The sequence below is a fragment of the Sminthopsis crassicaudata genome, chromosome 1, assembly GCF_048593235.1.
Source record: "Sminthopsis crassicaudata isolate SCR6 chromosome 1, ASM4859323v1, whole genome shotgun sequence".
NCBI classification, from domain to species: Eukaryota; Metazoa; Chordata; class Mammalia; order Dasyuromorphia; family Dasyuridae; genus Sminthopsis; species Sminthopsis crassicaudata.
Genome location: NC_133617.1, coordinates 382611180 through 382626551, shown reverse-complemented (window position 1 = coordinate 382626551; position 15372 = coordinate 382611180). Strand labels below are relative to the sequence as shown.

Below are 15372 nucleotides of genomic sequence, written 5' to 3'. Positions count from 1 at the left end.
TATTTTAAGTGCTTTATAAACCTTAGATTATTATATAAATGTTAGCTATTATAAGGTACTTTATATTGCTTGTATTATGAATGGCCTTTCTTTTGTATCTAGAACTATCACTATCCAAAGGAAAAAATATATATACATAAATGAATCAACGGATTCTACCTAATTATAAAGTTAGATTTTCTTACTCTACTTCCTATTCTCTCACTTGCTTCTTTAATTTTGCAGTCTGGAGTTTAGCCTAACTATGCAATTAAAACTGTTCTCACCTAAGTTCCTACTGATTTTTTAATTGTCAAATCTTTTGGTCTTTTCTCAGTCCTTGGACTGCTTACTTTTCTGGGTTTTCTTAACACCAAGTTTTCCTGATTTTCCTCCTATCTAAATGTTTGACTACTCCCTTTTCAGCCTCCTCTGCTTGCTTACTATAAATTCACAACATGACTCCTAACTACTAGCTGGGGTTATTTTCCCGTGTTCTGTAATGATCTTGTATCAGTTCTCTTTCTCTAGGTAAATTCATCAGTTCTCATCAAATTTACTATTATCTCTATTTTGCTAATCTGTCATATTTACAAGGCAAACTCCAATCTTTCTCTTTGGTTTGTGAGTATTTCTAACTGGATGTCTTGAAGAAATCATAAATTCAGCAAATCTAAAACTGAACTCATATTCCTCTTCCTTTCAAATTTCCCTATTTCTTTAGGAGGTACCATCATCCTTATAGTATCTTGACATCATCCTCAGCTCCTCATTCTTGGTTACCTCACATAACTAACCAGTTGTCATATGTGACACATATGTCCATTTCTACTTTCACAACATCTCTCACATTTTCATACAGATATCATCATGAGTTCAGGCCCTCATTACATCTCACCAAAATCATATTTTTCAAGCTTTTTATTTTCAAAACATATGCATGGATGATTTTTCAACATTAACCCTTGCAAAACCTTGTGTTCCAATTCCCCCCCTTCTTCCACCTCCTCCCCTAGATGGCAAGTAATCCAATATATATTAAACATGCTAGAAATATAGGTTAAATCCATTATATGCATACATATTTATACAATTATCTTGCTGCACAAGAAAAATCAAATCAAACTGGAAAAAAAGAGAAAGAAAATAAAATGCTAGCAAACAACAATAAAGAAGTGAAAATTCTATGTTGTGAACCACATTCAGTTCTTACAGTCCTCTCTCTGTGTGTAGATAGCTCTCTTCAGCATAAGATCTAAATTATCTCTTCATTGAAGAAAGCCACATCCGTCAGAATTGATCATCGTATAATCTTGTTGCCATGTACAATGATCTCCTGGTTCTGCTCATTTCACTTAGCATCAGTTCATGTAAGTCTCTCCAGGCCTTTCTGAAATCATCCTGCTGATCATTTCTTAATAATATTTCATAACATTCATATACCACAATTTATTCAGCCATTCTCTGATGGGCATCCACCCAGTTTCCGGTTTCTTGCCACTACAAAAAGCGCTGCCACAAACATTTTTGCACGTCTTGACTAAATTGTTGCAGCAGCCTTCTAACTAATTTTTCTGCCTCAAGTTTTTCAGTTATCCAGTTCATTCTGCATACTGCTCACAAAATTATTTTCTTTATATGCAGATCTGACCATCTGACTCCTATTCAGCTAACTCCAGTGGCTCCCTGCTACTTCTAAGAGAAAATTTTAACTATTCTGATTAGCTTTGAAACCTTACACAGCATTGTCCCAATCTGTGCTCCAAGTCTAATTAGTCATTACTGCCATACTCTATGATTCAGCAAAATTGATGTTCTCTTTGTTTCCCATTCATAACATTCCATCTTCTGTGCTATTATATTGGCCATCCTCCATACCTGGAATGTGTTTACCTCTTATGCTTAACGTCTTTTTTTCGGGCACAACTTAGAGTATCTTCTGTATAAAGCCTTTCCTGATGTCTCACCTTTCCAACTGCTAGGACCTCCTTCCTTTAATATGTGATCTGTAACTACTACATATGCATATTAGATTTACATTGTGAGGATCTTTTCATTTGTTTGTACTTTTACTTCCCAATACATAATATGCATTTAATACAATTCTAGTGTTCATTGATAGGATGGTGTGAAATTATATCATAGTACATTTTTGCCCATGTGGTTCCCATTTGTAGATTAAAAAAACATAGTCTTTAAAGTATACTTCAATTGTTTAGAGATTAGGGGAAGGAGATTCAAGAGTGGAAAGAATGCTAAAAGACAATTGTGGAAATATCTATTAAAAAAAATTGCACATGTTTAACATATATTAGACAGCTTGCTGTCTAGAGGAGGAAGTGGAGGAAGGGAGGGGAAATCAAGTTGATGTGTCTAATTGTGGCATAGGCATTTGTGTGCATAGGCACAAGATTTTGCAAGGTTGAATGTTGAAAATTATCTTTGCATATTTTGAAAAATTTTAATAATTAATTAATTAAGATTTTATTTAATAATAAAAAAGAAAGAATGCTTAATTTTTAGTCAAAGACCCAGGATTGACTTCTGGTTATGCCCCTTACTTCCTTTATGATCTTGGACAAATCATTTCACTTATGGGTCCCTCAGTTTCATCGTTAGTAAAAAGATCATCTCTAAGTTCCAAATCACATGCAAAATCTATCTATTTATTCTAATAAGTTGTTCAATATCTATTTGCTTTCTAGAATGTGTCTGTTGGTTTAGCTCAGCTAAGAAGTACAGGGATAGAAATGGGCTTGCTTGGGGCAATGAGTTTAGAATTAAAAAGCAAGTAATTCAGCATGGGAAATCCATGTTATTATTATTTTTTAATTAAAGCTTTTTATTTTCAAAACATATGTGTGGATAATTTTCAACACTTATCCTTATAAAACCTTATGCTCCAATTTTTTTCCGCTACCTTTCTTCATCCTTCCCCTAGATGGCATATATATGTTAAACATGTACAATTCTTCTATACATAGGAAGCATAGAGTTATTAAGAGCATAGAGTTCCAAGTTCAAAGAAGACTGTAGGTCTGGTAATTCCTGGGTAGTATAGAGGGAATAAGCCAGGAAGTTTCCCTTTTGGTGATTTGTGGTATACTCTTTTTTCTAATGCATGACAGATCAGTGTACTAGGAGACTGTCAGGCTGTTAGATAACCATTTACCTCACTCCACTTCCTTTCTTACCCAGGAAAGCTAGGATAGGTGATGGCAAGGGGAACTCAGTAGAATATATCAGCTGACTAGGCCCTAGGTTAGCTGGCAAGGAGGTGTAGTGGTAGCACAAAATTGGGAAGAATTGGTAATGGATTCCTGTCCAAGGCCAATAGTCACAAACGGTGTATATTCTCTAGACCCCACTGTCTTAAAGTGTGGTTTGGAACCCCATGTGGGGTCTTGTAACTAAATAAGGGGATTGTGAAATTATGATTTATTATCAGTAAATGTTTAATTTTTGTACCTATTTTATATATCCAAAAATTTATTGGACAAAAAGAGATAGCGAGTGGAAAAAGTTTAAGAAGCTCTGCTGTAGACAAGGTCCCAAACCTTTTCTTAATAAAGATTTGCTTTTGATGCTCTTGAAATCATCTATAATCATAGTAATGAATGTTTTCCCCTAATATTCAATGTCAATTTAAAAATCCTCTTGAAAACGTGAACATTTTAGATGATGAAACTATAGCTGTCCATAGTTATATGAAAAAATGCTCTAAATTACTATGGATTACAGAAATGCAAATTAAAGCAACTCTGAGGTACCACCTCTCATCTCTCAGATTGGCTAAGGTGACAGGAAAAAATAATGATAAATGTTTCAGGGGATGTGGAAAAACTGGCACACTAATGCATTGTTGGTGGAGTTGTGAAATGATGCAACCGTTCTGAAGAGCAATTTGGAATTATACCCAAAAGGTTATAAAACTGTGAATATCCTTTGACCCAGCAATACCACTACTGAGTCTGTATCTCAAGGAAATCTTCAAGGAGGGAAAAGTACCCACATGTGCAAAAATATTTGTAATAGCTCTTTTTATAATAGCAAAGAACTGGAAAATGAGTAGATGCCCATCAATTGGGGAATGGCTAAACAAGCTGTGGTATATGAAGATAATTGAATATTATTGTTCTATTAAAAAAAATTATGAACAAGCTTATTTTAGAAAGGCCTAGAAAGATTTGCATGAACTGATGCTGAATGAAACAAGCAGAACCAGGAACGCATCATACATAATAACAGCAAGAAAATGTGATGAATACTATGAAAGACTTGGTTCTTCTCAGAGGTTCAGTAATTCAAAACAATCTCAATAGACTTTGGACAGAAAAGGCCATCTGCATCCAGAAATAGAACTAAGGAGGCTGAAAGTAAATCAACACATGCTATTTTCACTTCTTTTTTCTGGTTTTTTTCTCTCCCATGGTTTTTCTCTTTTGCTCTAATTTTTCTCTCCCAAAATGAATAAGTAATATGTATTACTTATAATTACATAATTACAATTACATAAAAGTAATATGTATTAAAAATAAATTAATTTACTAGGAAAAAAGAAAACATGAACATTTCTATATCCCCCTAAAAAAATCCAGAATGAATGAATAAGAACTTGAATCTCTATTATGTTTAGCTTTTTAAAAAGCATACATTAAATATTAAATTTAATAGTAAATAGAACTTACTAATACTTCTCTAACTTTTCTGAACCTTTTGGTTTTCATCTGCCTCTTTTTAAATATTTCAATAAAAGCCCTCCCTTATAATAAATAAGCAGAGTCAAGTAAAAGAAATTCACATGTTGACCATGTTGAAAAAGTATGTCTTGTTCATTTCTCTTAAGAGGTGGGAAGCATATTTCATCACCAGTGTTCTTGACTCGTTGATTGGTTATTGTATTAATTGCAATTCTTCAAAGGTTGTTTTTCTTTATAATGTTATTGTATAAATTGTTCTCCTGAATCTGCTTACTTCATTCTGTGTCAGTTTAAATAAATCTTACCAAGTTCCTTTGAATTTATCCTTTCTGTAATTTCTTTGGCTGCAACAGTATTCCATTATAATCCAAAAGAAAATTTTGTTAAGCCATTCCCCAGTTAATAGACTTTAATTTTATTTCTAAATAGGCTATGAATATTTTGTACTTAATGGGTTCTTTCTAACTGTCCTTGACCTCTTTGGGTATATATGTGTAGTAGTGACATGATTTGGTCAAAGAATACATTTTAGTGACTTTTCTGGTTTAAAAATAAAAAACAGGTTTTATCACTAGTAAGAATGGCTCTTTTTCTTAATGCATTAGGTTCTCTTTTTAGCTACTCATTTTAGCTACTCTCTGGGATTCTAGCTAATATTAAAGACCATATTCTAGGTTAGGTAGCAGAAAGTCAGGGCAAAATGATGTTGGTTTTGAGATTAGGACACAATTAAAATGGCAATCACTGAATAGGATCACTGAAAATCTAGGAATCTATGAATATCATTCATATTAAAAATATTATATAACCTGAACCTATCTAATTTTCTCCTGTCTGTAACATTCCTCCCCTCCCCTCACCCCAATACATACTCATTTATGCTAGAAAACTAATTAATTAAGTTTTTCAAGCTGCCTTAATGGAAGGTGAAAAAAGAATGAAATGTTAGGTTGTCTTTATTATTCCCTCCATTTCTTTTTTAATAATGGACCTTATTCTAATTTCTTTCCTTCCTTCCTTTCTTCTTTCCTTCCTTCCTATCTTATTTGTCATTCTTTTATTTTGATCTCTGTATCTTAGTTTTGGTCTTCTTTTCCCCCAAAGCATAGAATTCTCATTTATCTTTTAAGTTCTGTCAGCATCTGGATAGTTTTAGTTGTTACCTTTCTTCCTTTCTCCCTCCCTTTCATGTTTTGGGCCCCTTTTACCTGAAAAACTCTATCTTTATTGTACATAAGAGTTTGCATTTGTACATAATTAATCATTTACCAATTCTCTGAAGTCATTGTCAGATAACACTGGTCAAAGGTAAGCAAATTCTTCCCTCCTTTCCTGATACTGAGTAGATTTGGAATCTGTTAAAAGAACAGCTTTTAGCAATAATATAGAAGTTTGACTAATTTTTTTTCAATATTACCACAATGAATAATTAGAATGTAAATATTGAATATACATTTTTTTCCACTCTTAAAGATATTCTCTTGTGAATATCAACTATGATTAAATGTGGGACCAATTTGAGGTGGTTCCAAAGATAAATATTCTCCTCACAAAAATTACTATTTAAAAATGAAAGCATAAGCATAGAGAGCCATAGGGTATATATTGTTGTAAATGCTGTCAGATATGATTCAGGTATTAACTGATTTTGCTAAACTGTTTTTTTTTCTTTTTAAAAAAAATGTGTTACATGGGATAGCTTGGTTGGTGGAGAAGAGGGAAGAAAGTGTTTGTAGATGAATATAATATAAAAACATTAGACAATAAGAAAAATGAGATTTTTATAACTGTTTGGACAGGTATACATATATTGTGTTTAATTTATGCTTTAACATGTTTGACATGTATTGGTCAACCTGCCATGGTAGGGGGAAGGAGGGGAAAAATTGGAACGAAGGGTTTGTTTATTGTCAGTGTTGTGAAATTGCCCATGCATATATCTGGTAAATAAAAACTATCAAAAAAATAAAAATAAAAATAAAAAAACAAAAAAAAAGAAAAATGAGATTTTTAAAGCAATTATGAGCTTTAAGTTGGAAAAATGAATATAATGTACTTATTCTCATTTCTTTGTTATTTTGTGAAAAGATATGATATGAAAGAGGAATTATCAATGGATAAGCTGCTAGGTGGTGCCATAGTGCACAGAGCACTGAATTGGGAGTCAAAAAGACCTGAGTTCAAATATGACCTCAAACATTTAATAGTTGTATGACACTGAAATGTCTTTAGTTCCTTATCTATAAAATGTGATTAATAATAACTACTTTCCAAGATTGTCACAAGAATCAAATGTGAAAATAATTTTTAATAGTGCTTGGGACACAGTAAGTGCTGTATAAATATTGCTATCATGATTATCATCAATTTTTAGATTATTTTATGATAAAGACAAATATTTTAAGTTCATATCATGTTTTAGGATTCCTAGAAAGTGGTAATCTTGGAGCAAAAAAAAGGAACATTGTTGACTGTTAACCTTTATCTCTCTGGTACTATAGAATGAAATTCTTCTAGAAAAGAAGACAAAGAGAAGTAAAATCCTGAAACTGAAATTCCCCAGGACAGAAGAGGAGAGACGAATACGTACTCAGAGTATAAGGAGGCTTGAGGCTAATAAAGAACAACAACAGAAGAATTTTGTGGATTTAGCATGTGAGTGCAGTGCAGTCATCTGCTGCAGGGTCACTCCCAAACAAAAGGCCATGGTGGTGGACCTTGTGAAGAAATACAAGAAAGCCATAACACTGGCTATTGGAGATGGTGCCAATGATGTGAATATGATTAAGAGTAAGTTATGCACCCAAAAGTTATTATTAGAAGAGCTCATTCTGTGAGGCTGTAGAGACTCCCCATGAAATGCTCAGAAAATTGTCTTGGAAATGTCATAAATGTCTTTCCCCAGGCGTTCTAAGTCATTTCTGCGTACTTTCTTTCTCAGTGTAAAATAGTGAATTTACTTTTTTCTGTACCTGTTTTTCAAATATATAATTGCTGAATTGTATTAACACGATCAGTCTGAGAGTGTGTTAATGAAACACATCTTTATTCCTCTCAGTAAAGAGACCTACAGATGTGAAATGTAGAATATACTGATCAAGATTATTTGGTTTTACTTAAATGCTCTTCTTTTTTACAACAGGAAGTTCATTAGGACAGCAGTCTTAAAAGATAGTGACCATCATATTTTTGGCAAAAGGTAGATTTGTGTAGGGGAAGTTATGACAGACAAAAATGAAGGGATAAAATAGACACCAAGAATGATAAATATAAAATGGAGTTGGAAGAGCATATAATTAGACTAATCAGAGTTAACCAGAATAAGGAAAAAGATGTCATTAGAGGGAAGGAACTATGAGGGAAGGAGAGAGAATAACCTCATAGTGGGCTTAGTCCTGAAAAGGGCTTAGTGGCCATCATATTTTTTAAAAGGCAATAATTAAACTAGTATATATAAGTAAGTCTATATGGATAAAGTACTTAAATATGTATATGTATATAAAATACATATAGACATCTAGTAAATGTGTTTATATAAAATCTATCATCAGCATTTTCCTATCTGGGAATATTTTTAAAGCTTTATGTGTCTATTGCAACCTCACTATTCATGATTTGACCTATTCAAAATTTTTTCTTTAAAATAAAGTGGTTGAATTGGATGAATCCTTAAAGTCCTTTCCAATTCCAAAATTTTTTGATCCTATAAATTCATAATCCTATTATTTGTGGTGATTGGAGTCTATCTGGGACACCCTATAAAAGAGGAATTCAATACTGAAAGAGACTCATTATCATATCATATCTCACCAAAAGTATACACATTCCATAAAACTATAGAACAATTTCAGAGAAGTTTGGCACAATCTTCTCAACTTTCTTTTAAAATTATCATTATAAGAATTAGGCTGGAGAGAAATTATCAATTTTTTTTTAGATTACACAAAAAAGATAGTAGAAAGTGTTGAACTTTGTTAAATCAAAGTCAGCAAACACTGCAATTTAGATTTCTGTCTTGGGATCTCATAAGCAATAACTACCGCTGAGGTCCTGAGGCAGTAAAGTATAACAGAGAGAACCATCATCTAAACATCAGGAAATTCTGCTTTGATCTTGGTTTTGGAACTCCCTGTGTGACCTTCAATAAGTAATTTCCCCTTTTCAGCACCTCAGTCCCTTCATACATACAATGAAGGGGTTGGACCAGTTAAATGGTCTCTTAAAATCCTTCCAGTTCCATGATTTTATGTATAAACTAAATTAGAACTTGTACACATGTATATTATCTTGCTAAATAGTTTAATAGTAATATTTATTGCTGTGCTTTCCCTTCCAGTCTACTTAATGACTCACACTTATATCTCTTTCTTTTTCTAGAATCCTCCTCCTCTTCTCGATATATATTCAGACTATATTAGCTTCCTTGGCCAGAGTCTGCAGGATGATGTACGCCTTCTTGCTGTCATCTCATTAACTTTTGTATCTGACTCCATCTCTAGTTCTATTCTAATTCACTTTTGTTTGAACTCTTTATTTGGCTCTGGAGAATATGTTTAAAAACAATTTTTGGCTTACTAGATATGGATTATACTAAGAGATTTTCCTTTGTTTCCTTCATTATTTTATTTTCTTTCTTACTTAATTAGTTTCCTTTATTTTAGGCCTAAAGTAGTAATGAGTTTGGAAGTCATATGCACCTAACTTTTAGATTTCTTCTAAATTTATGAGCCCTACAATGTACCATTGTGATATCTTCCAAATTTGTTTATTTCAATTCATCAGCAAACATTTATTAAGGTCCACAATGTAGAACACTGTGTTAAGATGCTTAGGATACAAAAACAGCATTGGTCCAACCCTCAAAGAGGGCTTCCATTTCTACATTCAAGGCCACCACTCTAGTCCAGACATCATTTCCTCTTCTGTTGACCATTATGATTGTTTCTTAACTTTCCTTTAGAGATTATACCACTATATTCTTTGTAACTTTATGTTGTCCTTAACCATATGAAATAGAAGATATTAAATGCAAACTTGGTAAGGTTTGAGTTATCTAAGAAAAAACTGGTGACTTTTCCAAGAATATATATTGTCTAAAATTAGGTACGTGGAGATTCTGTTACTTTGCAAAGACCTTATTTCCTTAGAACGAGAAGATATGGACTGGAGGTCTAGCTTTGATACATAATAGATGTCTGGTTGTAGGCAAGACATTAAACTTTTCTGACCCTCAGTGTCCTCATTTGTAAAATGGAGGTGATTATACTTATACTGTTTCTCTCTTCTACCAATTTTAGGGTCACAGATCAAAAAATGTCTATCAAGATTTGTTTAAAATAAAAGTCTCCTATTTAATGAAATGTTACATAAAACAAAATAGGAGTTAACAGGAAGTAACTAATTTACTCAGGGAGATGAATCTTCCTGATTCCAGCTTAGTGCCCTATGGCATCACCTAGCTGCTCCCCTCCTAGACTCTAGGAAGCAGTTAATTTACCATGTTCCATTTTTACTCCCTTTTGCACTTCTCCCTTATTTTTTATCACTGTAATGTCTTCTTAATACTTAAATGCCTCACAATATCTGTGATGATATCATTTTGTTTTACTTCTTCAATCAATACAGATCACAACCTCTCTAGATCTTAGTAGATGGTTCCTAATAAATTGTTGGGGATCATAATAATTGCTACTGGATAGCCTCTTCCTATCAGCAAGCAGTTAGGCACTGTGTTCAGTACTGGAAATACAAATAAAAGTAGAAAGACAGACAGTTCACATCCTCAAAAATATATGCTCCAATGGGGAAGACACACACATAAAAGGAAGCTGAAAAGGAATAAGGAAAGAGAAAAAAGTGTACCCACACAGGATCATGATGGAGAAAGTCTGGAGAGTCAGGAGTAGAACCTGCAGAGTAATGATAATATGACTAGGTTAGAGGTTTTCCTTAAAATGAAGGGTTTTTGGCAGGGTAGGGGTAACTAGGTAGCACAGTGGATAAAGTACTGACTCTCAAGACAGAAGGACCTGAGTTCAAATCCAGCCTCAGACACTTGATGATTAACTAGCTGTGTGACACTGGATAAATCACTTAACCAAATTGCCTCAACAAAAATAAAATAAAATAAAAATGAATGTCTGGGGAGGAACCAGACAATCAAAGGAAAGGGCCACAAGAGTAGAATGAACTTTTGGTTAGGAACCTATCCATATTTAGTTAGGTTGTCTGTACCACAGCACAGTTCATTTGGGAACTTAGTGCTCAAAACCTTTCCAACATGGGAAGGACCTCACAGAGCATATATTCCACTAGCCTAGTACTGCAGTGTCTAGAGTCACTGATATTTTACAATGAGTCATCAGAACAAAAGTGTTAGAGGCTAATACTGCTGTAAACAAGTCATAATTTTCTCGTTCATTAACCAAAAGAAAAAATGACCAAGATAAATCATCAAGGGGTAAAAATATAGTCTTTATCACTGATAAATTTTTTTGGTTTGTTTTTTTTTTCACTGACAATTTTTAAAAATAACCTTAGATGATCAGGTTTGGTATGTCTTAGTATAACCAAGTGTTCAATGCTGAGTTGAGTTCGCAAGCATCACTGTACAGAGAGAAGATTCTAGAGAAAAATGTACCATTAATTTAATTATCTAAAATATAGGGTCATGTTCCATTTATATTATTGTCTGCTCATTTTTGCGGTTCCAGGGTATGGGTGGAATAGAGTTTAGCCATTTGGTTGATGTTTTATTTCTTCTATTAAGTCCATAACTAAGATATCTTCTTTTGTATTTCTTCCATTAGCTGCCCACATTGGAGTTGGCATAAGTGGACAAGAAGGCATGCAGGCAGTCATGTCTAGTGATTACTCTTTTGCTCAGTTCAGATATCTGCAAAGACTGTTGTTGGTCCATGGTCGATGGTCCTACATCAGGATGTGCAAGTTTCTCAGATACTTCTTCTACAAGAACTTTGCATTCACTTTGGTTCACTTCTGGTATTCTTTCTTCAATGGCTATTCAGCACAGGTAATATGAGATATGTTTTTTAATTAATGTAAATTTTCAGTAATTGGGAGTTAATGCTAAATGAATTTCCATGAAATCCTAAGTTGTTAAGGGTTGAAACTACTTTGATTGTTGAAATTATAATAGCTCATTTTCATTTTGGTAATAGTCTCTTTTGAGGATAGGGATAGGTATTGTTCTTTACAATTGAAGCATAGTGGGTTACATTATTTTTGGTCTCTTTTACCCTGCTATCATGTTTTCTGGTAGTTTTTAAATGGTTATTTATTTACTGTTTTTAATGAATTTGTTCCCATTTTAATACAGACTCTGTGTATATATGTGTGTATACTTAAAATCTTGAACATAGAATAAAAAATTCAAGTTTATTTAGATATAAGAATAGTTATTGAAATATTTACCTAGGAAAATATAAACATGTAAACTTCTTTAATATCCTTTGTGCACTTGCATGCTTTTGGTGAGTCTTTGTCCTGTGTTCAGTTAGAGTCAAGTTCTCCGTATACATTCCTCTCTTTCTTAATAATCTTTTCATACTATAAAATCTCCTTTTATATAACTCATTTTGTAAAGCTGACATTTGCCAAAATGGCAAAGGACTGACTAATTTAAAAATATATATACATGTGTGTGTGTGAATGCTCAGACCACACTTTTAAACTTTAATGTAATTCTAATATCAAGTTTTCATATCTACTAATCTATTGATAATGGAAAAATAATGTCAGCATGTTCAAAGTTATTTGAGTATATTATTAATTTTATATATGATCCAGTTTATGGGATGATCTGTGTACTTACCCATATTATGGAAAAAGATTTACTGAATTTCTCTTTTTTTTTTAAATAATAGACTAAGATTTATGTTGGCAACACATTCCTCACAGACCAAAGAAATCCTTATTGCTGCTTCTTCCTAGTAGTAAATTGAGATAACATATAGTTTGGGCCTACTGTGTTACTGAGATAGTATGACCTGGTAGATGGAATAATAGGCTTAAAGTCACAAACCCTTCTTTCTTCTTATAATACTAACTATGTATACATAAGCCAGTTACTTACTTCTCTTAATAGGTTTACTCACCTATTAAATGGAGATAATATTACCTATAAAACCTTACAGTGTTATGAAGGATGAATGAATTAATTGATGTAAAGTGCTTTGTCAACTTTTAAAATGCTACACAAATATGCATTGTTGTTTTTTCACTTTAGACTGCTTACGAAGACTGGTTCATCACACTGTACAATGTGCTATATTCAAGCCTCCCTGTGCTGTTGGTTGGGTTGTTGGATCAGGTATGACCCCTGGTTTATATATAGTAAGACTGTTCTTATATAAAAGATCTGGAGCACATTTGGAGAAGTTAAAATCATTTTTTTTAATTTATGATTTTGGTTTTCCTGAGTTTAATAAGAATAATAATAACAATACTGAAATAACAGGTGGAGGGATCATCTCTCTTCCAGGTCTCCTTTTCACCATAAAGTTGAGGATGAGACACTGAACATTATTATCTATATTAGCAAATATAACAACACATTATCTGTAACAGATTTTCCTCCCAGTTTACTCTTTTTTAAATTTAGCTTAATTGGGTTTTGATTATAAAAAAGTTTTTTAACTTTATATTATCAAAATTGTTTATATTACCTTTTATGGTCAACTGTATTCATTGTTTGTTTAAGAACTCTCTTACCTATCCTTAGTTGTGCAAGAGAACAGCTTCCATTCTCTCTTTTTTTAATGATGTGATTTTTTTATATTTAGATCACATTCATAAGATATAAAACAGTGATATAAAACAAATAGAAATAGATTCCTGCCACTGCATAGCGACTTAGAAAACTGCATACTAACATTATGTGTGTTATGTTGTATTATCATTTATTTTGTTAAATATTTTCCAATTACATTTTAATATGAGTCTAAGTCATTGGGAAGTTTTTCTGTTGCATACAACTGAAGGCTGGGAGTTTGACATCTCCTATATAAGATATTTATCTAAATTTAATCCCAGAAATCTTTTCATCTTGATAGAATTTTCCAAAGTTTGTATACTTCTAACATATCCTTCTCAAACCCTAATTGTTACCTCCTTTCCATGATGAAACACTGAAATAGGACAATAATAGAAGAATTTATGTAGATTATATTGGAAGAATGTATAGGTAAATCTGGAAGATACTGGAACTACCTCAAGTACAAACAGTAATAATATGTATGTATGTAACTGCCATCCAACTGTTTCTATAGGAACTCTCATTGCCAAAATATGTGTATGGAAGGTATTTGGGTTTGGATTTTTTCTGGTTGTATACATATATATATATATATATATATATATATATACACACACATATATACATATATGAAATAAACAAATACAATAAGTTCTTTCCTTTATGCTTATGTGGGCAAAAAAAAGTGGGACAGGAATAGAGGATGTTATCAAACACAAAAGCCCTTTGCACACAAAAATGTAATTTTTGTTATATTTAACATGTGACCTATATCCAACAATCACTAAATTGATAGACTGCTAGAGGAATTGAACCATATCCATTTTAATATCCTCATTATAAAATTAAATTAATATAATTCCAAAATCTAAAGAAATAGTAGCTAAAGGGAAGGACATGTTGTAGATTTTTTCCAGAAAGGTGAATAAAACAGATGGAGGAATTGGTTTGATTATGTACCTACCTAAAGATAACAGAAAATTCTGTGTGATGGGGATGGGCAGTTATCTCTCCTTAAAAAGGAACTCCTTAAAGAGCTAGCTCTCTTTATGAGCTCAAACAAAGAAGATACCATGAAGATTTCTACCACCCATTGGCATTTTGTTACAAAGCAATGTTTATTGAAAGAAACAAGACCAAGAAAACAATATCAATAATTAGTACAGTGGTTTAAATTAAGGAAACCAAAAAGTGTTGAACTCTGAACTGCAATGAATATTCTCAGACTTGGTGAATAATAGAGTACCACAGCTGTGGAGTGTGGTATCTCCACACTGTCAGATGCAGTTTCTTGCTCTGTAGGTTAATTATTCAATATTTTTCTTTATTACAAGGATGGGGTTGGTTAAGGGGAAATAATAGTAGTATTTTTTAAATGGCAACAATAAAGCTTTTGAATACTGTAGGAGGTTGAAGCAGTTGGAAGAGTAAATAATAAAGATATCTTTTAATGAAATTCACAAGTCTAGAGAAAAAACCATCTACCATATACATTAAGTGCCTAGCAGTTGTGTTCTTGTCCTGAGCACTGTAATGTTGCTTTGGTTCCCTTTGTGCCAGTGGCTAATAACTCTTGTTTTTTTGTTTTTTGTTTGTTTGTTTTTTAAGGATGTGAGTGACAAATTGAGTCTTCGATTCCCCAGCCTATATGTAGTAGGACAAAGAGACTTATTGTTTAACTACAAGAAATTCTTTATAAGCTTGTTCCATGGGGTCTTAACATCAATGATCCTCTTTTTCATACCACTTGGGGCTTATCTACAAACTATGGGGCAAGATGGAGAAGCGCCTTCAGACTACCAATCCTTTGCTGTTACGGTAGCATCTGCCCTAACAATAACAGTTAATTTTCAGGTAAGCAGATTTAATTGAATTATTTCTTAAACAATTTAGTTGAATAATTTCAAATAGTTGAAT

The 15372-nt window shown here is 32.7% G+C and overlaps 1 protein-coding gene across 2 annotated transcripts in view; it reads left to right on the top strand.

Moving 5' to 3' along the window:
• Positions 1-15372, top strand: part of ATP8B1 (ATPase phospholipid transporting 8B1) — a 136935-nt gene that overhangs the window by 114076 nt on the left and 7487 nt on the right. For both annotated transcript variants that reach the window (XM_074279431.1, XM_074279430.1), the window contains exons 22-25: positions 7181-7469; positions 11489-11712; positions 12928-13011; positions 15064-15309. In XM_074279431.1, the coding sequence (XP_074135532.1) occupies positions 7181-7469; positions 11489-11712; positions 12928-13011; positions 15064-15309 (843 nt within the window). The remainder of the gene's footprint in view (positions 1-7180; positions 7470-11488; positions 11713-12927; positions 13012-15063; positions 15310-15372) is intronic.